This window comes from Poromitra crassiceps (genome assembly GCF_964638095.1).
Source record: "Poromitra crassiceps genome assembly, chromosome: 18".
In the NCBI taxonomy this organism is placed as follows: Eukaryota; Metazoa; Chordata; class Actinopteri; order Beryciformes; family Melamphaidae; genus Poromitra; species Poromitra crassiceps.
This window is the reverse complement of record NC_139636.1, coordinates 17,482,966-17,504,531: the sequence shown is the minus strand read 5'-3', so window position 1 is coordinate 17,504,531 and position 21,566 is coordinate 17,482,966. Positions and strand designations below refer to the sequence as shown.

The 21,566-nt window shown below is 47.0% G+C and overlaps 1 protein-coding gene across 2 annotated transcripts in view; it reads right to left on the bottom strand.

Moving 5' to 3' along the window:
• The window catches only part of trim44 (tripartite motif containing 44), a 69,524-nt gene that overhangs the window by 37,000 nt on the left and 10,958 nt on the right, over positions 1–21,566 (bottom strand). For both annotated transcript variants that reach the window (XM_083654550.1, XM_083654551.1), the window contains exons 4-5: positions 14,697–14,987; positions 3,478–3,503 (exon numbers count right to left, since the gene is read on the bottom strand). In XM_083654550.1, the coding sequence (XP_083510676.1) occupies positions 3,478–3,503; positions 14,697–14,987 (317 nt within the window). The remainder of the gene's footprint in view (positions 1–3,477; positions 3,504–14,696; positions 14,988–21,566) is intronic.

Sequence of the window (21,566 nt, the reverse complement as noted above, 5' to 3'; positions counted from 1 at the left end):
GCTATAATCAATGAACCAGCAGCACAATATCAATGCTATAATCAATGAACCAGCAGCACAATATCAATGCTATAATCAATGAACCAGCAGCACAATATCAATGCTATAATCAATGAACCAGCACCACAATATCAATGCTATAATCAATGAACGAGCACCACAATATCAATGCTATAATCAATGAACCAGCAGCACAATATCAATGCTATAATCAATGAACCAGCAGCACAATATCAATGCTATAATCAATGAACCAGCAGCACAATATCAATGCTATAATCAATGAACCAGCAGCACAATATCAATGCTATAATCAATGAACCAGCAGCACAATATCAATGCTATAATCAATGAACCAGCAGCACAATATCAATGCTATAATCAATGAACCAGCACCACAATATCAATGCTATAATCAATGAACGAGCACCACAATATCAATGCTATAATCAATGAACCAGCAGCACAATATCAATGCTATAATCAATGAACCAGCAGCACAATATCAATGCTATAATCAATGAACCAGCAGCACAATATCAATGCTATAATCAATGAACCAGCAGCACAATATCAATGCTATAATCAATGAACCAGCACCACAATATCAATGCTATAATCAATGAACGAGCACCACAATATCAATGCTATAATCAATGAACCAGCAGCACAATATCAATGCTATAATCAATGAACCAGCAGCACAATATCAATGCTATAATCAATGAACCAGCAGCACAATATCAATGCTATAATCAATGAACCAGCAGCACAATATCAATGCTATAATCAATGAACCAGCAGCACAATATCAATGCTATAATCAATGAACCAGCAGCACAATATCAATGCTATAATGGAATATGAAGGTTCAGCTTGTGTTTGTTTGACCTTTGGAAGCACAGGTAGAACATTAGTGCAAAAAAAGGGGGGGGGGGGGGGGGAGAAAAAAGCAAGAGAGCCTCCTGTCCATTAATGACCTTTACTTCAAAGCGTGTTTTGTGGCAGAAAGGAATATTTCCCAATTCATTTTAATAACAAAGTCTCACAGCGAATGACAGTGTCTCTGAAGACAGATGGGCTGGCATTTGCTGAGAGCAGAGAGTCAGACAGGGCTTTGTGGATGCAGGGTTGTTTTTGTGTGTTTTGCGTCTGCGGAGCTGGGAGGCAGACAGAGACGCTAGGTGGTGCTAGCCATGTTCCTGTTCTGGGCGAGGGAGGTGGAGAGGTTTCTGTGTCAGCAGCAGATCGATAACGGTGACACGGGGCGAGGACTATCCATTTCACACTGTCTGACACACAGACAGATAGAGACACAGCAGAAGAATATAGCGTATAACTGTAATTTCAGCGGGCAAATAAGCCTTGTGTCTGTCCGGCCTGTCGGTTTCTCTCAATCCCTCTTTTGCGCCTACTGTGCCTGTGTGTGCACGCCATCAACTTCTGGATAGTAATAAGATAGTGATGCAAATCTGATACTCTGTTGTATCTACGGGCGAGACTTGACCTCGGTAATGACACAACAGCTCGACTAAACACACACACACACACACACACACACACACACACACACACACACACACACAGTGTCGACCTGCCAGCTTCTGTCTCTCGGCCCTCTGATTGGAGCAGGCAGATTGTCACCTCTTCTGATTCCAGCGGGCACACACAGATGAGAGCTACTAATTGCGTTGCTGGGCCACCAACGTGACTCGCATGTGACAGGATAGCGTTGGAGGCATGGGAAGGTTGATGTGCTTTATAGGTGTAGTGAGTCTGTGAGCGAACAGGGACTGCAGAGGAGGGAGAGAGCGGTGGAGGTGGTGTAGTGAGTCTGTGAGGGAACAGGGACTGCAGAGGAGGGAGAGAGAGGTGGAGGTGGTGTAGTGAGTCTGTGAGCGAACAGGGGGTGCAGAGGAGGGAGAGAGCAGTGGAGGTGGTGTAGTGAGTCTGTGAGCGAACAGGGGGTGCAGAGGAGGGAGAGAGCAGTGGAGGTGGTGTAGGTGTAGTGAGTCTGTGAGTGAACAGGGGGTGCAGAGGAGGGAGAGAGCAGTGGAGGTGGTGTAGGTGTAGTGAGTCTGTGAGTGAACAGGGAGTGCAGAGGAGGGAGAGAGCAGTGGAGGTGGTGTAGGTGTAGTGAGTCTGTGAGTGAACAGGGAGTGCAGAGGAGGGAGAGAGCAGTGGAGGTGGTGTAGGTGTAGTGAGTCTGTGAGTGAACAGGGGGTGCAGAGGAGGGAGAGAGCAGTGGAGGTGGTGTAGGTGTAGTGAGTCTGTGAGTGAACAGGGACTGCAGAGGAGGGAGAGAGCAGTGGAGGTGGTGTAGTGAGTCTGTGAGTGAACAGGGACTGCAGAGGAGGGAGAGAGCAGTGGAGGTGGTGTAGTGAGTCTGTGAGTGAAGAGGGACTGCAGAGGAGGGAGAGAGCAGTGGAGGTGGTGTAGTGAGTCTGTGAGTGAAGAGGGGGTGCAGAGGAGGGAGAGAGCAGTGGAGGTGGTGTAGGTGTAGTGAGTCTGTGAGTGAACAGGGGGTGCAGAGGAGGGAGAGAGCAGTGGAGGTGGTGTAGGTGTAGTGAGTCTGTGAGTGAAGAGGGACTGCAGAGGAGGGAGAGAGCAGTGGAGGTGGTGTAGTGAGTCTGTGAGTGAACAGGGAGTGCAGAGGAGGGAGAGAGCAGTGGAGGTGGTGTAGTGAGTCTGTGAGTGAAGAGGGACTGCAGAGGAGGGAGAGAGCAGTGGAGGTGGTGTAGTGAGTCTGTGAGTGAAGAGGGACTGCAGAGGAGGGAGAGAGCAGTGGAGGTGGTGTAGTGAGTCTGTGAGTGAACAGGGACTGCAGAGGAGGGAGAGAGCAGTGCAGGTGGTGTAGTGAGTCTGTGAGTGAACAGGGACTGCAGAGGAGGGAGAGAGCAGTGGAGGTGGTGTAGTGAGTCTGTGAGTGAACAGGGACTGCAGAGGAGGGAGAGAGCAGTGGAGGTGGTGTAGTGAGTCTGTGAGTGAACAGGGACTGCAGAGGAGGGAGAGAGCAGTGGAGGTGGTGTAGTGAGTCTGTCAGTGAACAGGGACTGCAGAGGAGGGAGAGAGCGATGGGGGGGGGGTGTAGTAGATGTAGTGACTCTGTGAGTGAACAGGGGGTGCAGAGGAGGGAGAGAGCAGTGGAGGTGGTGTAGTGAGTCTGTGAGTGAACAGGGAGTGCAGAGGAGGGAGAGAGCAGTGGAGGTGGTGTAGTGAGTCTGTCAGTGAACAGGGACTGCAGAGGAGGGAGAGAGCGATGGGGGGGGGGGGGGTGTAGTAGATGTAGTGACTCTGTGAGTGAACAGGGAGTGCAGAGAGCAGTGGAGGGTGCTACTGTATTATGAGAGTTGAATACTCGTCAGTCTGCTGGTGGCTGATGGAGAAGGACCTCGCTGAGGAGGGTTTGAAGGGTCTTTACTTCCTGCTCAGCTGCTACTATAAAAAGGTGAACATGAATCATGTTGGCAGTCTTACCTTGGCCTGGCCTCAATGTCGTGGTGCTGAAAACAGAGAGAGAGAGAGAGAGAGAGAGAGAGAAGTAGCAATTTGAGCATAGGTGTTGTAAATAACACAAGGAAAAGTAAACAACATAATTGACAACAAGTTGGGCCACAGCTGGTGTGGCTCTAAATCTGACCAATTAATTTTCACTTTCATCACCCAGTTGTGCTGATGTATATTTATGACCAACAGCTCTTAAAGGAACAGGAACAAGGCACAAGGCAGGAACAAGGCACGCCCCGGGGCGTCTGGGTAGTGTACAGGTACTTCCGGCTTGGTCAGACGTTCCTACACACACATTGGCCCTGGGGGGAATAGCGTGACCCTGCACATCTATCGGAGGAAGCATGTGCTAGTCTACGGCTCCCCCAGATCGGCAGAGGGGGTGGAGCAACGACTGGGACAGCAGGGGGAATTGGCCAAGTACAATTGGGGTGAAAATGAAAGAAAAAAATATGTAAATAATAACTCGATTAAACAAAAAAGGGGGAGGGGACTAAGCACGACTTGAGGTGAAAACATGATTCCCTACTGGCTTTTTTCTTGTTCTTCTCTCAATTGGGTTGAACATATTTTTCATTGTCAAAACAATTGATTATGTGACAGCTACCCAAGTTTTAAATGGGTACGGTTTCTTTACACTGTAAACATCAGAGCAACGTTGATCCACATTTTGAATTGTGTCTACATCTGAAAGCTGCAAACACATTCTTTTTCAAGTTTTACACTTTGTACTGTACAATTCTTCTGTGCATACAGCACAATTTAAATTGCCGTCATGCACTAACAGCCCAACTACTTGGTATACCACTTGGTGGATTTTCAAAGAGGACTTTGAGCATGGGACTGGCTCTTCTGCTACCTTTAATATTCTGCCCAGCACTGATTGTAGCACTGGACCTTGACAACCAGCGCCAAAATGACCGTGCTAGATATGGATTTTGCATTTTGACACTGCGTTACTAACAGATGGACACTGGCTCCTTTTGGCAGCAACAGCAGCTGAGAGGAGAGTTGATGAGTGGAGGTAGTGAAGCACTGGCTGGCTGACTGCCTCGCTGGCTGACTAGATTGGGCTACAAATTCAATTAGCTCTGGATCTGCGCAAATATGTGATCAAATATGGTTCCAAATATTTAAACTCATTCAGATTATTTCTTGGTTTAGTTTGTCAAACACTTAAATAGACTCAAAAGTCAACATGTGATAAGGGTCCAAAAGTGACATCTGGCAAACAAACTCTTGATTGGCTGCCTGTTCCGCTGGCTCTACACAAAGTAGCAGGTTAACTTCAGCAAACCTGTCCTCCTGTCTCTCCACTGCCTGGGTGGATAACTTGCCTGTTTCTCCACTGCCTGGGTGGATAGCAAGTCTGTCTCTCCACTGCCTGGGTGGATAACTAGCCTGTCTCTCCACTGCCTGGGTGGATAACTAGCCTGTCTCTCCACTGCCTGGGAGGATAACTAGCCTGTCTCTCCACTGCCTGGGAGGATAACTAGCCTGTCTCTCCACTGCCTGGGTGGATAACTAGCCTGTCTCTCCACTGCCTAACTAGCCTGTCTCTCCACTGCCTGGGTGGATAACAAGTATGTCTCTCCACTGCCTGGGTGGATAACAAGCAGGCTGTCTCTCCACTGCCTGGGTGGATAACTAGCCTGTCTCTCCACTGTCTGGGTGGATAACTAGCCTGTCTCTCCACTGCCTGGGTGGATAACTAGCCTGTCTCTCCAGTGCCTGGGTGGATAACAAGCAGGCTGTCTCTCCACTGCCTGGGTGGATAACTAGCCTGTCTCTCCACTGCCTGGGTGGATAACAAGTCTGTCTCTCCACTGCCTGGGTGGATAACTAGCCTGTCTCTCCACTGCCTGGGTGGATAACTAGCCTGTCTCTCCACTGCCTGGGTGGATAACTAGCCTGTCTCTCCACTGCCTGGGTGGATAACTAGCCTGTCTCTCCACTACCTGGGTGGATAACTAGCCTGTCTCTCCACTGCCTGGGTGGATAACAAGTATGTCTCTCCACTGCCTGGGTGGATAACTAGCCTGTCTCTCCACTGCCTGGGTGGATAACTAGTTTGTTTATCCACTGCCTGGGTGGATAACTAGCCTGTCTCTCCACTGCCTGGGTGGATAACTAGTTTGTTTATCCACTGCCTGGGTGGATAACTAGCCTGTCTCTCCACTGCCTGGGTGGATAACTAGTTTGTTTCTCCACTGCCTGGGTGGATAACTAGTTTGTTTATCCACTGCCTGGGTGGATAACCAGGCTGTTTATCCACTGCCTGGGTGGATAACTAGTTTGTTTATCCACTGCCTGGGTGGATAACTAGTTTGTTTATCCACTGCCTGGGTGGATAACCAGGCTGTTTATCCACTGCATGGGTGGATAACTAGTTTGTTTATCCACTTCCTGGGTGGATAACTAGCCTGTCTCTCCACTGCCTGGGTGGATAACTAGTTTGTTTATCCACTGCCTGGGTGGATAACCAGGCTGTTTATCCACTGCCTGGGTGGATAACTAGTTTGTTTATCCACTGCCTGGGTGGATAACTAGCCTGTCTCTCCACTGCCTGGGTGGATAACTAGTTTGTTTATCCACTGCCTGGGTGGATAACATGCCTGCTTCTCCACTTCCTGGGTGGATAACGAGCCTGGCTTTCATTGAAACCTATTCCCATGTGGTGAAACATGGCCCGTGTGAAGCCACCAAAAAGAAAAAAAAATAAGACAAGAACGATGTGTGAGCAAGTTTGAAAGACAATCTCTCTTGCACCAGATTATGTACATAAAATAGCATTGAAAGCAGAGAGAGTGACACATTTCTATGAAAAATGCATGCAAATTATTTTTGGCCAGCCCAGTATTATTCTTGGCAGGTAGTCCAGATACATTTGATTATTTTAGCAGGCAGAAAGTTGATTTCTCAGACACTGACACTGCATTTAAGTTAATGAACAACCAGTCTGCAACAGTCTGCACCCGCATTCAGCACTAGCAACATCTCTTGACACATTACACAGTGACAGAGTTTGCATTGCCCTGGTTAATAAGCATAATGTGTTAGAAAAGAAGCAGGACTTTTTGGGAGACTTACTAGCATGATCATTACCCATAAAAAGTCAGACATTGCTGTCTAGGACCCTCATGAGAGCCTGGCTATATCTATTTACTGGGTCATTTAAGTTAATGATTCTACATGTACAAGTGTTGAATTAATAGTAAAATAAAATCAAATAAAAATAAAAGCGTTGAATTTATAGTGCATATTTCGGGGATATTTCATGAGATGACACAGCATAATGCTAGTAAAATGTGACATTATCACACTCCCAATTGTCGGCATGGTTTTCATTTGGTCCAATTAAGGAGTTTTTTACTGCCAGTATCTGTGAAAGCTAATGAAATGTGCTGATAGAATGAAAGCTCACGGGAGCTGTAGAGCTGCCTTGAAAGCAGAATAGTACTTGATTTAACTATGTGGGTCTTATAGAGTACCACAGGAATGAGTCCGGAAGACCTGGATGTCAGCACTTCTGGCGCTTAGGTGTAAAAGTCAATAGGATTTTTCTATGGGGATCTTGGTTAGATGCTTGAAATAAGGTATGTGGTTAACAACATTTTATGAAACAGCGAGCTTTGTGTTCAGCAAGATCACGTTCACAAATGAGGACCACTTTTATCATTTTCGAAGAGTGAATGCGTTTTTTAAACACGATTTTCAGAAAACACCTGTGCTACGTCCTGCCGGTGAAGCTCCCCGATCAGGTGAAAAGAAGCGGCTGGCAACTGCGCATGTGTCGGAGGAAGCATGGTGCATACGGCTCTCCCCAGATCCGCAGAGAGGGTGGAGCAGCAACCAAGAGCAGCAGGGGGAAATTGGCCAAGTACAATTGGGGGGGAAAAGCCGAAAAAAAGGAAAAGTCATAAAAGCCGATCCGGAAACAGTTTAAATGCGACTTTATCACAGGCTCACTTCTGACTGTCATCACACCTAAAGCTGCCTCTGGACGCTGATTGGTGTGAACCACTGGTGGTTCGGATTCTAACCGATAGATTGGAGCGTGGCAAGATGGATTGTTGTGTGATCGCGACCTCATGATCTCACACGAATCCAGCTGCTTCGCAAGGTTACTCACAACACGAGTTCCATTAGGCTGCAGGCAGGGCCAACACAAGTCACAAGAGCAATAGAAGAAGCAGGCCAGCACTCCAAAATGTCCTATCAGAGTTTTAATAAGTCACCTGGGAACACTGATGAAGGCTCGACGCTGAAACGTTCGTTGTGTGCCGTCCCAGGTGACTTATTAAAACCATGAAAGGACATATTGGAGTGCTGGCCTGCTACTTATTCATCTGGCCAGTTCAATACATTTGTGCAAACATTAACATTTGTTTCCCAAAGCTAAAACCCAGACTCATCTGAGATGCAACCTGAGAATGTTCCATATTCATAATTAAATTGAAATAAAACATTTACTGATCTGTACTTGAACCTTTAAAATCACATGAGGTTTATTTTACAGCTGATAATTGAGCTATTCACTCTTACTACAGATCAGTGAGTAATAGGAGAACACTGACCCTTCTTTCTCTTGAAACTAATAGCTTGGACAAATAACGAAGTGCTGCTCTTTATAGTGTGGGTGTGTATTTCTGTGGAAACATCCCCTAGTTTGTCAAACAATGCCGCACAAACAATGCCGTCAGTGCGGCATGCGAGTGTGGCGAGCCTGAACAGACTGCCGAGCACATAATCACCGGCTGCCCCCTATACAGCCCACCCTCAGAAGCCGGCCTCTTCCACTTAGGACCGGAGACGAGGGCGTGGCTGCACGACATGGAGGTGGCCATCTGATGATACACGAAAGAAGAAGAAGAAGAAGAAGAAGAAGAAGAAGAAGATGCTGGGGAGTGATGTGCAGGAGAGAATGGAGGGGTCTTCCGGTGTTTCCCCTACCATTGCCTTGGGGGGGCCCTGAAGGGGGTGTAATATTTTTTATATATATATACACACACACACACACACACAGTAAGAATATATACCGAAAGGATAATAAGAAAATGAAAAAGCAGCAGACCTAGGGGAAACCCAAAAAAAACTGATTTAATTGTCATTCCCAGAGCGCTCCTATAACGGTGCCTCTTGCTACTTGGACCATTTTAATTTCCACAGCTCTAAATGAGAAAATGTGAAACCTTTCAACATGGGAAGCTCATATCTCTATGGCTGAAAAGCAGTGGAGAAGCACTGCGCCAATGCTACTTTGAAGATAAGCAAACACTGTCTGTGATGACTGCTCAAAAAGATTGTGAGCTGTAGTAGTAATGAGCTGGAGCCCGTAAAGGAAGGGTCACCAGCAGGCAGAGGACGTGTTGTTTCAGATCAGCCTCACCCGGCCGGGTCAGACCGGGGTCACTGGCTAATGAGGGCTACTGGCTTTGTCTTCCAGCCAGGGGTCCTAACAGCTTACACATCAATGAGCCCACCGCACAACGCTTTCCCAAACACACTCGCACAAAAGCAACCTCACACACAAACGTCTGTGTCAGACACACAAAAAAGTGATCCAACAGAAATGCGACATGATGGGACACTGAAGGCAACAGCCACACATACAGGTGAGCACACCGACACGCACACGCGCACACACACACACACACACACACACACACACACACACACACACACACACACACACACACACACACACACCTGGGTCAAAAGGAGGGTATGTGAGCACTGGAGCATGTGATTGGCTCTTCTTATGCATGGATGTTTAGCTATACAGGCATGGAGGTTTAATGATTTGTGTTACCTGGGATCTGTTCTGTAGCACAGGTGTAAACTGTGCATCAACAAGTTTTGGTTGTAAGACATACAAACAAGATTGTTCACGTATATTTTTTCCTCATGATGACAATAAGGTTGCCATAGTTATGTCATAGATACAGTCAGTCTGCACGCCAACTAAATGTTACTACGGCTGGCGAGCGAGACTAGACGGTGGGGTAAAACCCCCCCATATATCTCAATGGGCTGACTCACCAAAGGGCGGTGCTGCGGCTCTACACTGCAGGATTGGGCATTCAAAAGCAGGTACATAGACGTCTGTTCAGATGTTGCGTTCACTGCGGGGGTTGAATCCCTGATCCTGTCTGCCTGGGCTGGGCTAGCAGCTAAATGCTAACTCTGCTGCAGTGGAAGAACGGGAGGATTTACCCCACGCTGATCAGGCACAACGATCATTTCCTGCTGGACGACGCATCTGTGTTTATTAATCACAGCCATCAGTGGATGGACTGAAGTAAATACAGCTGTTTACCTCCTGACACTTTTTATTGATTTAATGACAGATTTTCAGATTACAGTGCAAAATATGAAGGCAAAGCGACTCAGTAATACGTGTAAATGTGTGTGTGTGGGTGTGTGTGTGTGTGTGTGGGTGTGTACACACACACCTGTGTCTGTGCATGAGCAAAAGCAAGAGAGCTTATGAACAGAACCAATGGTAATTTGTTTGTCTGACCTTAAGCTAGCAGACTCACCTCAGTGGGTTCTGTGGAGAGTAGTTTTAAAAGATGGAAAACTATCATGAAGAAACTATTTCATAGCACACACAGTGGTCCTGTCACCTGGCTGTGGTCACACAGTGGTCCTGTCACCTGGCTGTGGTCACACAGTGCTCCTGTCACCTGGCTGTGGTCACACAGTGGTCCTGTCACCTGGCTGTGGTCACACAGTGCTCCTGTCACCTGGCTGTGGTCACACAGTGCTCCTGTCACCTGGCTGTGGTCACACAGTGGTCCTGTCACCTGGCTGTGGTCACACAGTGGTCCTGTCACCTGGCTGTGGTCACACAGTGGTCCTGTCACCTGGCTGTGGTCAGTGGGCTCATAGCACACAGTGGTCCTGTCACCTGGCTGTGGTCACACAGTGGTCCTGTCACCTGGCTGTGGTCACACAGTGGTCCTGTCACCTGGCTGTGGTCACACAGTGGTCCTGTCACCTGGCTGTGGTCACACAGTGGTCCTGTCACCTGGCTGTGGTCACACAGTGGTCCTGTCACCTGGCTGTGGTCACACAGTGGTCCTGTCACCTGGCTGTGGTCAGTGGGCTCTTCATATGCATACAAAGCACTGTTCACTTTCCTGACTTGGCTCTGAAGCTGTGTCATGAGTTGGTGTTCTAAAGATAGATTTAAAGTCACCCTGAATCTTTTTCTCTCCCTCACTCCTATTAGGCCTGGGCAATATATCGATATTATATCGATATCGTGATATGAGACTAGATATAGATATCGTCTTCGATTTTGGATATCGTAATATTGTGATATGGCATAAGTGTTTTAAAGGCTACATTAAATCAGAATCAGAATAACTTTATTGATCCCCGAGGGGAAATTGGGACATGCTACAGTGATGTCATTTCCTGAACTCACCAGACTGTTCTAGCTGTTCTATTATTTGCCTTTACCCACTTAGTCACTGAACTGAACACTAGTAGTTGGGTCGGTTTAAAGATTGTCACACTGGGTCGATATTACCGACCAAAAATCACACCGAACCGGTATACATGTACCTAATTCTACCACTAGGTGTTACCACTTGACTTGACTCTTAGCAGACAGGCAGCCGCTCTTATTCACCTTATTCTTTGCCCACACATGGACGCTTCCGCATTACGTCATTTCGTAATAGTATTTCCGTTTTGACTTGCCAAAAACCCCGCAGGCAAAATGGCCACGCACACTCCGCTCCTAAAGTGGCAAAATTACTCCCCCATAAACTAACATATCTTGGCCAATACGTATGTAACATACAAAATAAAACAACCCGTAATATCTTAATTTTATGTAGAATGCAGAGGACATGTAACTGTTTAGTTAAACTTGCATTCCAGGAATATTGTGCTCTTAAGATGACGTTAGTGGAGTCGAGGCTGTTTCGTCCTGAAACCCACATAGGTTGCGTGCGATTCGAGGCGTAACCTATGTGTGGTTTGGCGTAACCTATGTGCGATTCGAAATAACGCATCCGAGATAGAAACGTTATGAATATAGCCACGTTATAAACAACAAACTAACGCTGGTGATCCGTATGGAAACAGTGTTACTCGAAATGGTTAAAAGTTATATCAATTTGGTCATTCAGTGGCATTTTACTGCCATATAACATAACTAACTAGTGGCTAACCACAGAAGCCACAGAAGGCAACTAGCACTGAACCGGAAGAACAAATACATTTGCGTTGAACGCGGAAGAGAGAAAAAGTGGGCGTGGTGAATAAGGTGAATAGCCCATGAAAGAAAGTGACTCCACTGGTATGGTAAATCCCCAGCAGCACATTAGTCATGGCTATTCACGTAACCAACGATCTCTAAAAACAGCACGATGTTACTAAAACATGCATGCACAAGTTACGCCGCTTTCAAAAGTGAAATTCGTGTTTACATCCGTTGCACGGTTGCTAAGGAAAATGCGTTTTTCTGCGAGTATACTATTTTTAATGAGTGCTTTTTGGAAACACATTTTGCCGGAACACATGGAAGTGCGTTTATTTAATCCTACTTGCCACAGTTCATGGCAGTTCACAAACTTATATTGGACAGAAGAACCACTCAGCGCTGCTTAAACGCCCTGCCCCTGACTGCTGACCAGAGCCCAGCTGAGCCACAGAGCTACTACAGACGTAATGATGTCGGTTCAGTCCGTTTGCATAAAATCAACCCGGTTTAAGGATCGGAGAAAAAACAAAAACAAAACATTTTTTTTTTTTTTTTTTGCAATTCCAGCGTGGACCGCACAGGTCTGCCACGTAATTTGCCCATGTATAATAGTATCCTTCTTTGCCTTGTATATTTTCTTAATTTTGTCTGCTTTTTGCAATGTATATTTAAAAAAAAAATTTAATTGGCCAAATCTTTGCCTATACTGTATATTCAAGAAAAATATTGGTATTGGCATAATATCGGTATCGGCAGATATCCAAATTCAGGTATCGGAATCGGATCGGAAGTGAAAAAAGTGGATCGGCGCATCCCTACTATATGGGAATAGTGAGGGAGTGAATGAGTGAATGATTATGAACGTGGCTATGGTTTTTGGTCGGCCAGCCCTACCTTTGCGACTACCAGACCCATTCACAACCAAATATACACATTCACGCACCTACACAAACAACTGACTTGCACTGTGCACACACACACACACACACACACACACACACACACACACACACACACACACACACACACACACACACACACACACACACACACACACACACACACACACACACACACACACACACACACACACACACACACACACACACACCTGGATAACCGATTTCCTCTATACCTCCCCAAAATGAACACACCCTCCTCCCAGGACCATACATCTCCAAGTAACAGTGTCCATTACTTATTCCAGCAATAACTAACACACGAGAGCAAACAGGGTAACCATCGGCATTCAATTAGCACCTTAATGAACTTGGCCCATCATGGATTCATTTCTCAGCCAGAAAAGCAATCTGCACATCAGCCATAAGCATTACTGCAGCCTCTCTGGGCCCGCACACTGCACAGCACCACAGGGGAACGCTCAACCCTCCCTGCCTGCCTGCCTGCCTCCCTGCCTGCCTGCCTGCCTCCCTGTGGCGACTACAGCACAGCAGGTGACAAATGGACCAGTGGGATATTTTAATTTAGGGGCCTATAAGCAATAAAACTCGCCTCTTAAACGTTGAAATGAGACGTGAGTGAGAGAATGAAGTGTTGCACAGTCTGGACACACGGGTGACGTACATGCTTCAGTCTGGACACACAGGTGTACATGCTTGCTCTTTTGGCTCTGTGTGCTAAATGCACATTATATGTACACACACATGCTGCGTTGTGAGTGAGTGGTATGCGAGCATGGGAAGCTAACCTTGGTGTGTCAGAGAGAAGGGCTAGTGTGCCCAGCTGGTGTGTGTGTGTACGTACAGCTGGCAAATAGCCAGAGGACAAACATAGTTAACACTTGTGCCTCATCAGCCAACACCGCCAGATTGATTGGTGTCTCCCTACCTGCACCACAGTTACATAGCTGACTCTGATGAAAGGTAAAGTACATTATCTCAACGTGAAGCTAACGTATGCCAGCCTCTCCTCTCAGCTGGGATGTCAATGTGCATGGTGGTGGCTCTTGTTTACATCATGTGTTTGCAGCTTGCAGCACAGTGGCATCGTGATTAGGAGACTATCCTTTAGCTGGACGTCCTGCTGGGCTCAAGCCCCCATTACAGCAAGCAGGCACCCTGCTGAGGTGTCCTTGAGCAAGACACCATCTAAGTAAGTGAAAAGTAAAAGTCACATAAAAGACAACTGTATCCTTCAAGGGACTGTAGCAACCAGTAATGTCATAACTGCCAGAAAATGTAGTAATAATAACTGGTCAAAATGTAATAAAGATGTCCCTCTGAGTTGAAAAAGTAATTTAAACCATGAATGTAGTCAACTGCCGGATGATGTGATAAAATCTCAGTTGCACAGTTTACCGAGTGCCAGGTTCCTGTTGGGCCAAAGACAAATGGATTGTGTATCCTGTAAGTTGACACACTGATGTGTTACACCCTGGCCGTCCTCACACTGATGTGTTACACCCTGGTCGTCCTCTGAGAGTTGCGTTTTAGTGTTTGCACCAGATAAACCATTTGTGTTAGCATAGGTGAAGATCAGATCACTGTTGGATAAAATAGAACATTTTCCAAATCAAATTTCCATTCGAGTCTTGCAACCTGAACATGCTTTCCCTTGCCTTTGTACGGATTCTATTACAGTATCGGTCAGGAGATTGTATTACATTATCCGCTAATTTCTTTATTAAGTTTTCGACTCACTTAGAGGAACATTTTATTATCCTAAAGTGAGGTTCCACTTCCACCACAAGCAGACCTAGACAGGCTGTGTTGCTGATAAATCCTAAATGATTTTAACTGTAAAACAAAAGAGAACCCTTTTCACAGCAGCTGTGTTGAGGTGGTAAAGCAGGAAGTAAAGCAGGTCTAACAAATACCATTAATGATGGTTTCATTCCATTTAGGTGTTGCACTGCCAGGGCACCCTCATTAAGGTTATTGGTTACACCTGCTTTACGTCCTGATTTACCACCTCAAAACGGTTGCTGTGAAAAGGTGGTTCATCTCACCTTTGGTCTGGCGAGTCCTGAAGCTGCGATGAGGGCTTCTGCATCGGCGAGCGGCAGCCCCGCCGCCTCTGCCTTGTCCAGCAGGCACAGCTGCTGTGTGATGTTGGCCATCTCGTCCTGCAGCTGCTCCGTCTCGGCGGTGATCTCTGCGATCTTCTCGGCTGCCGAGGCCGTCAGGAAGGCCTCTTTTAGGTCCACCAGGTGAAGGGTCCTCCTCTCCTCCAGACGCACCAGTCTGCGGAGCTCGTCAAACTGGCTGTTCACGTAGGCCTCCAGCTCCTCTGTGGACATCTGGGCCATGTAGAGGAGGCGGCGAGAGACAGAGAGAGAGGGAGACAGACAGAGAGAGAGAGCCAGAGAGAGAGAGAGAATGAAGTGGGTGAATTTTAGAGAAGCATGTCCAGAAGTGACCAAGATGGAAAGAAGTATTAAGCTGTCATTCCAAATGAACTACATTAGTGTGGGCATGAATCATTGAGATATAATCACACACACACAGAAGCAGGGACTGGCATGGAGCCCACAAACCAGCAAGTAAAAATAGAGATGAAAGGACAGTAAAAAGAGCGGAGGAGATATGAAGTGAACATTCAGAACTTGGTAAACGAGACAGAATGAATGGAGACAAGATAGAAAGGCACATGGGATGACCAGAATATAGGGGCCGTGGCTAAAAAGTCATTTGTCTTCACGTGTTTTTGAACGTCAGTGTTATAATGCCGTCATGCTGAAGCTAATTGATAGCGTGAAGCAGTTCTGGAGGCAATCTCCACGTGTCCCATCTGTAGATGGAGACCTCAGAGGCTCCTTGTACCACAGCAAGCCATCTGTTTGGCTTTCAAGGCAACTGAACTGCTCCCTGAGATTCCCTTTTCATCCATTTCCCCGGTCCCCAAACAGGCGCTCTTTAGCTACCACTCACTGCGATAAACACAGCCCCGCCCCCCTACAATCCTTCCCACTGAGGCGGCTCCACCTCCAACACAGACGCTGTCAGGACGGTCCCTTATCGTGATCTCCTCTCCAAACTATCTTCTCATCGCTTCAATTGACCTCAGCTGCTCAGTCTGGTCTCTTCCCTTAAGCTGAACTGTCTCCGTCTTCCTTTGTGTCTCCATGTCCTCTTGTTGCCCCCCGGCTCCCCTCTCTCTCCAGTGAAGCAGGGAATCATCAGTCTGCAGCCAGGTTGGCAGAGCCGGGGCCCTCAGGGGCCCAAGTCTTATCATGTATTTGGGATTTCTGCACAAGCAATCAGATTCTCCAAATTGCCCATTAAACCAAGCGAGAGAAGTAACATTTTGAATTTACTTTCTTTGTGCAAGCAAAGACAAACATGCCCATCCATCACTTATTTGGAATGCGAGAGAGGGAAAGTTGGTTAACAACTAATTGGAAAGCAAAGGGTCATCGTGTCCCAATTGTCCCTCTTAGCTCCACCAAAATCAATGGGGTGAACACCTCCACCTGCCAGACGAGGAAGCATAGGCCACAACCACTTTGAATTAGCAAGCTATTCCATTTCCTGTCCATATACACGTCAGTGAATTTTATCTGCAAACTCTGAAGCTCAGAGAGGATACAGAAGTATTAAAACAAAAACGACTCTATGGAGGTTTCTGCATGGAGCAATAGGAGCGAGTGCTATAATAAATCCTAGTAAATTGCAAAGGTGGCCTGATTAAATCTTCCAGAGGCTTATAACATGAGCACTCAAAAATACATTTGGAGATGACGAGGCAGTTATTACTTCATGTTATAAATACATTGAAAGATGACGAGGCAGTTATTCCTTCATGTTATGCTGGGACTGGAAGTGAATGCTCAAGTTGTTGCTGGTGTTTGATACCTTGCCGTGGGCGTGCTCTGATTTACCTGTCATGAACACTGCAATACTAGCATCAACCTCGACATATAGATCCAATTCCATTGCAAATCTAAATAATCCATGCTTGATCCTCCACAAATATTCATTTCTAAGGGCTTTGACTCCTGGCTTATGCCTACTACACTTTGTGAATATAGATTAGTTTGCCAAAGGAATCTGCGGATTAAAACCTTGATTGTAGTCATTTCCTTTAGCTACCTAGTCAGTCTACAACCAAAGTATTCAGTGCATATAACAATGTGACCAAATACCATAAACCAAGTTTAATTAAACTTTACATTTAACATTGAGAAGTCATTTCATAATGAAAAGAAAGTAATATACTGAGCTGACCCCTTGTTAGGGGTGGGCGATACGGACCAAGAATCATATCTCGATATTTTTAGGCTGAATGGCGATACACAATATCTCAAGATTTTCTACGTAGTGGGCTAAATGTTCAGTTGTAACTTGGTACTTTCACAAAATATTGACCCAATGAGATTTTCGATAAACAATCATCCGTAACGTGGATATAATGACTACGTGGGTAAAGGTAAATAAAGGAACAGCTAGAACAGTCTGATTTCAATCATGAGAGACCAGTGGGTAAAATTTGACAAGCAAGCTTTATTCACAAATAGCATGGCGACTAATTTTGGCGTAATGACTCCATGGTAAGGGTTAGGGTTGTGGTGAGAGAGGAGGGCAGCTGCTCAGTCTAGGATAGAGAATCCCCCCCGTAGGGAATTCTTCAGGAGTCAGACGTTGGTGGTGGACTGGGGAGGTGGGTGGGGCGAAACACAGCTCCAGAGAAGACGATCAGCCCAGGTACAGCCACCACCAAGGTGAATGATCAGGGAGAGGATGATGACACGCTGACCATGGCTATATACTGTATACTGCCCCGTCATAGGCTCAGCAGTGACATCATAACAGACGTCATATTTACAGGGGCTGATTGGCTATTGAGGATGGGGTGATGAGTCACGAGACACGCGCCATAACAGACGTCACACTTGACTTATGTTGAGAACCGATTGCTATTGTGATATGAGGCACCGTGACTGGTCTCCATCTTGAAACTCGGTCGGTCGGTCTAAGTTGAGAACACCAAGTTACATCACTTTACTGTAATGCAGCCTTTGAAACCAGGAAAAGACAACACTTAGGTCATATCATGGTATTACGATATCCAAAATCTAACAGGTTATCTAGTCTCTTATCAGAAATATGAATATAATATCGATATATTGCCCAGCCCTACCCCTTGTATGTAACATCCATTTTAAACTATGAATACAAATACCAATAACCTATGAAAAGCTAAATCTATGTCAAACAATGTGCGTGTTTTTTCCCACCCAATTTTGGGTCATATTTCCCAAGACAAAACCGTTTCAGGAAATGGAATAGCTAGCCTATAGAAAAGCAGTTCCCATCATTCAGTCTATTGTTGCCCAAGAGCAATGCCTTGACAGGGATAGGAGGGCGAGCACTGCAACATAAGCCTTCCTCTGTCTTTAGTATTTGATCTGTAATCAATCTGCCAGCCTGGCATATTCTCTCAGTACCTCTCCCATTCTCCAGGCCCTCCTCAGAGCCCCCTGCCCTCTCTCTCAGAGCCCCCTACCCTCTCTCTCAGAGCCCCCTGCCCTCTCTCTGAGCCCCCTGCCCTCTCTCTCAAAGCCCCCTGCCCTCTCTCTGAGCCTCCTGCCCTCTCTCTGAGCCTCCTGCCCTCTCTCTCAGAGCCTCCTGCCCTCTCTCTCAGAGCCTCCTGCCCTCTCTCTCAGAGCCTCCTGCCCTCTCTCTCAGAGCCCCCTGCCCTCTCTCTCAGAGCCTCCTGCCCTCTCTCTCAGAGCCCCCTGCCCTCTCTCTATCAGAACCTCCTGCCCTCTCTCTCTCAGAGCCCCCTGCCCTCTCTCTCAGAGCCCCCTGCCCTCTCTCTATCAGAGCCTCCTGCCCTCTCTCTCTCAGAGCCTCCTGCCCTCTCTCTCTCAGAGCCCCCTGCCCTCTCTCTCAGAGCCTCCTGCCCTCTCTCTCTCAGAGCCCCCTGCCCTCTCTCTCTCAGAGCCCCCTGCCCTCTCTCTCTCAGAGCCCCCTGCCCTCTCTCTATCAGAAGCTCCTGCCCTTTCTCTCTCAGAACCTCCTGCCCTCTCTCTCTCAGAGCCTCCTGCCCTCTCTCTCTCAGAGCCCCCTGCCCTCTCTCTATCAGAAGCTCCTGCCCTCTCTCTCTCAGAACCTCCTGCCCTCTCTCTCTAAGAGCCTCCTGCCCTCTCTCTCTCAGAGCCCCCTGCCCTCTCTCTATCAGAACCTCCTGCCCTCTCTCTCTCAGAGCCCCCTGCCCTCTCTCTATCAGAACCTCCTGCCCTCTCTCTCTCAGAGCCTCCTGCCCTCTCTCTCTCACGGCCTCCTGCCCTCTCTCTCCCAGAGCCTCCTGCCCTCTCACTCAGAGCCCCCTGCCCTCTCTCTCTCAGAGCCCCCTGCCCTCTCTCTCAGAGCCTCCTGCCCTCTCTCTCTCAGAGCCCCCTGCCCTCTCTCTCTCTGAGCCCCCTGCCCTCTCTCTCAGAGCCCCCTGCCCTCTCTCTCTCAGAGCCCCCTGCCCTCTCTCTCAGAGCCCCTGCCCTCTCTCTCAGAGCCCCCTGCCCTCTCTCTCTCAGAGCCTCCTGCCCTCTCTCTCAGAGCCCCCTGCCCTCTCTCTCTGAGCCCCCTGCCCTCTCTCTCAGAGCCCCCTGCCCTCTCTCTCTGAGCCCCCTGCCCTCTCTCTCTGAGCCCCCTGCCCTCTCTCTCAGAGCCCCCTGCCCTCTCTCTCAGAGCCTCCTGCCCTCTCTCTCAGAGCCCCCTGCCCTCTCGCTCAGTCCACCATGGACTCAGTGCAGTAGCAGATGGGGGCCATGATCCAGCACCTGAACTTCATTATCTTCTGTATTAGAGAGATATGGGTAGAGAGACGTCAGGAGGTTAGGTTCAAATTCTGACTGAGCAAAAAAAGATTGAATTAAAGCAGCTACAGAAAGAAGAGAAAGCTGTGATCTGTGGTTTACTAAAAATAGCAAACTCCTGAAGTCTTTCCACTCCTTCTTCTTCTAACTTTTCACATGACTGCAATGTTGCGAGGCATTCCACTGGAATTAATTTCACACACGAGGTGTCATTTGTGACTGGTTTTCTGACTGGCGTTAGTGTGACGAGAAGCAAAGTGCTTGGCGCTGAAAATAGATCAGTTCATTAACAAGCGATCGGGAAAACAGAGAAAACGTCTGCCGACAAATATCGGCGCGACCTGAGCTTTTAAACTTAACTTTGCTTAAAATGTTGTCATCACACAAAACAGAGTGTGAACCGCTGCTCACTCAGTGGGAGAGACTGTGTTTTGTGTGATGTGTTTTTTTTAAAGGCCTAAAAAGCATTAATAGAACATTAGGACTAAATGGATTTGAACCGGCTGTCCTTGCCCTTGGCTATAGTGGCTTTGTTCCAAATGAACACTACTATCTCTCCCGAAATTAGATGCTACAATTTAGCCTCTTACACAACACAGCAATAGACCAGACGGGCACATCCGGGTAATTAACAAAACATGAAGGCCGTGCCCCTTTTAGGGGGAAAACACAAGCCACTCACTGTTAACTTCAATGTAAAATAGGAGTAGAAAAAAAACTATAGAAAAAGAACAGAATTCAATTAATTGTGTTTATAAATGACCCAAAGACACCATGACATGAATATTTCAACTCGGCCGGCCACAGAATGCACAAGATACATCGACAATAGTACTTTGTGCCTTATATGAACGCTGTATCCAGCCCACTGATGAGTTTCCACCAGGTTACATGCATCATCCACATTGACGGTGTCACCCCTACTCTATAAAAAAAACATTGCAGATCTGTTTTTTATTTATGTATTTATTGTTAGTGAAACTAACAACACAGCGACTCTTTACTCACAGCATATCTCTATCAAATTAAACCGTTTTAAATAGTTTGTTTGAAGTGTTTTCGGCTTCTTGTACAGTCTTTTCCTATGGTGGGTTTCCCCCGTAAAACGGGGTAGTGGCCTTCGCGCTGGACGCATTTCTGGGTGTCAAGTTACCTCACGCTGATTCGTCCTATAGCCTACATATTATAATGCTACTGTTATAACGATAATAATGTTATATGTATATATTGTTACTTTTCAAAACACTTGGGCTTCAATAGTAATATATACAGTGAGAAGCAAGAGAAGTCAAAATGACTTTGATTTTATAATGAGAGTTTCAATGCCCTGTGCATTTTTCCTGCATGTGACTGAAGAAATGTCAGCCAAGTACCTTTCTGGGGAATGATGATACATAGGCTAATTCAATTAAAATGCTGTGACAGGGGGAAGGGAGCGGGGATGAAAGATTGAAGGAGCAACGGGAGAGCACATGGATGAATACGGCTAACAGGCTAACAGCAGCAGCCAAGTCTTTTCATGACTTCCTGCCTGTCCCTTAGCGACGCGTGGGCTTGCTAAGGCAGCCTTAATGTGTACATGCTGCTCTTGTAGATTGTATGAGGCAGAGAAAAGGGATGGAGAGAATAGATTTTGCCGCTGTCTGTGCGACTGGGCTGATGTCGCCGTCCTCTCTGGATATGGGACTGGTCTCTGTGGCTGCAGGCTGCGTGCGTGGCCACACGAGGCACAGCAGAGACTGAGTAAATAAAAGATGAGTGTGAGGCAAATATGCTGACTACCTGCTGTCCTAGGCTGAAGCCACAACAAGCATCACACAGCTCTCTGACTATCAAGCCTGGGCACAGTGCTTCTTCCCCTAGGATGGAGTTGGACCGTAGCAGCGGTGGTGGTGGCGCACGGCGTGCACGAGCAATCCCCCCCCCCCCCCACGCCTACTCCTCCTGTCTAGTAGAATATAGTCAGATATTTATTTTCCTTTGAAGAAAAATATTTCTTTCATATCTTTATTCAAAAAAATTCTTTCTTTCTTTTCACCGCAGCCATTTTTGGTCTAAAAGGCA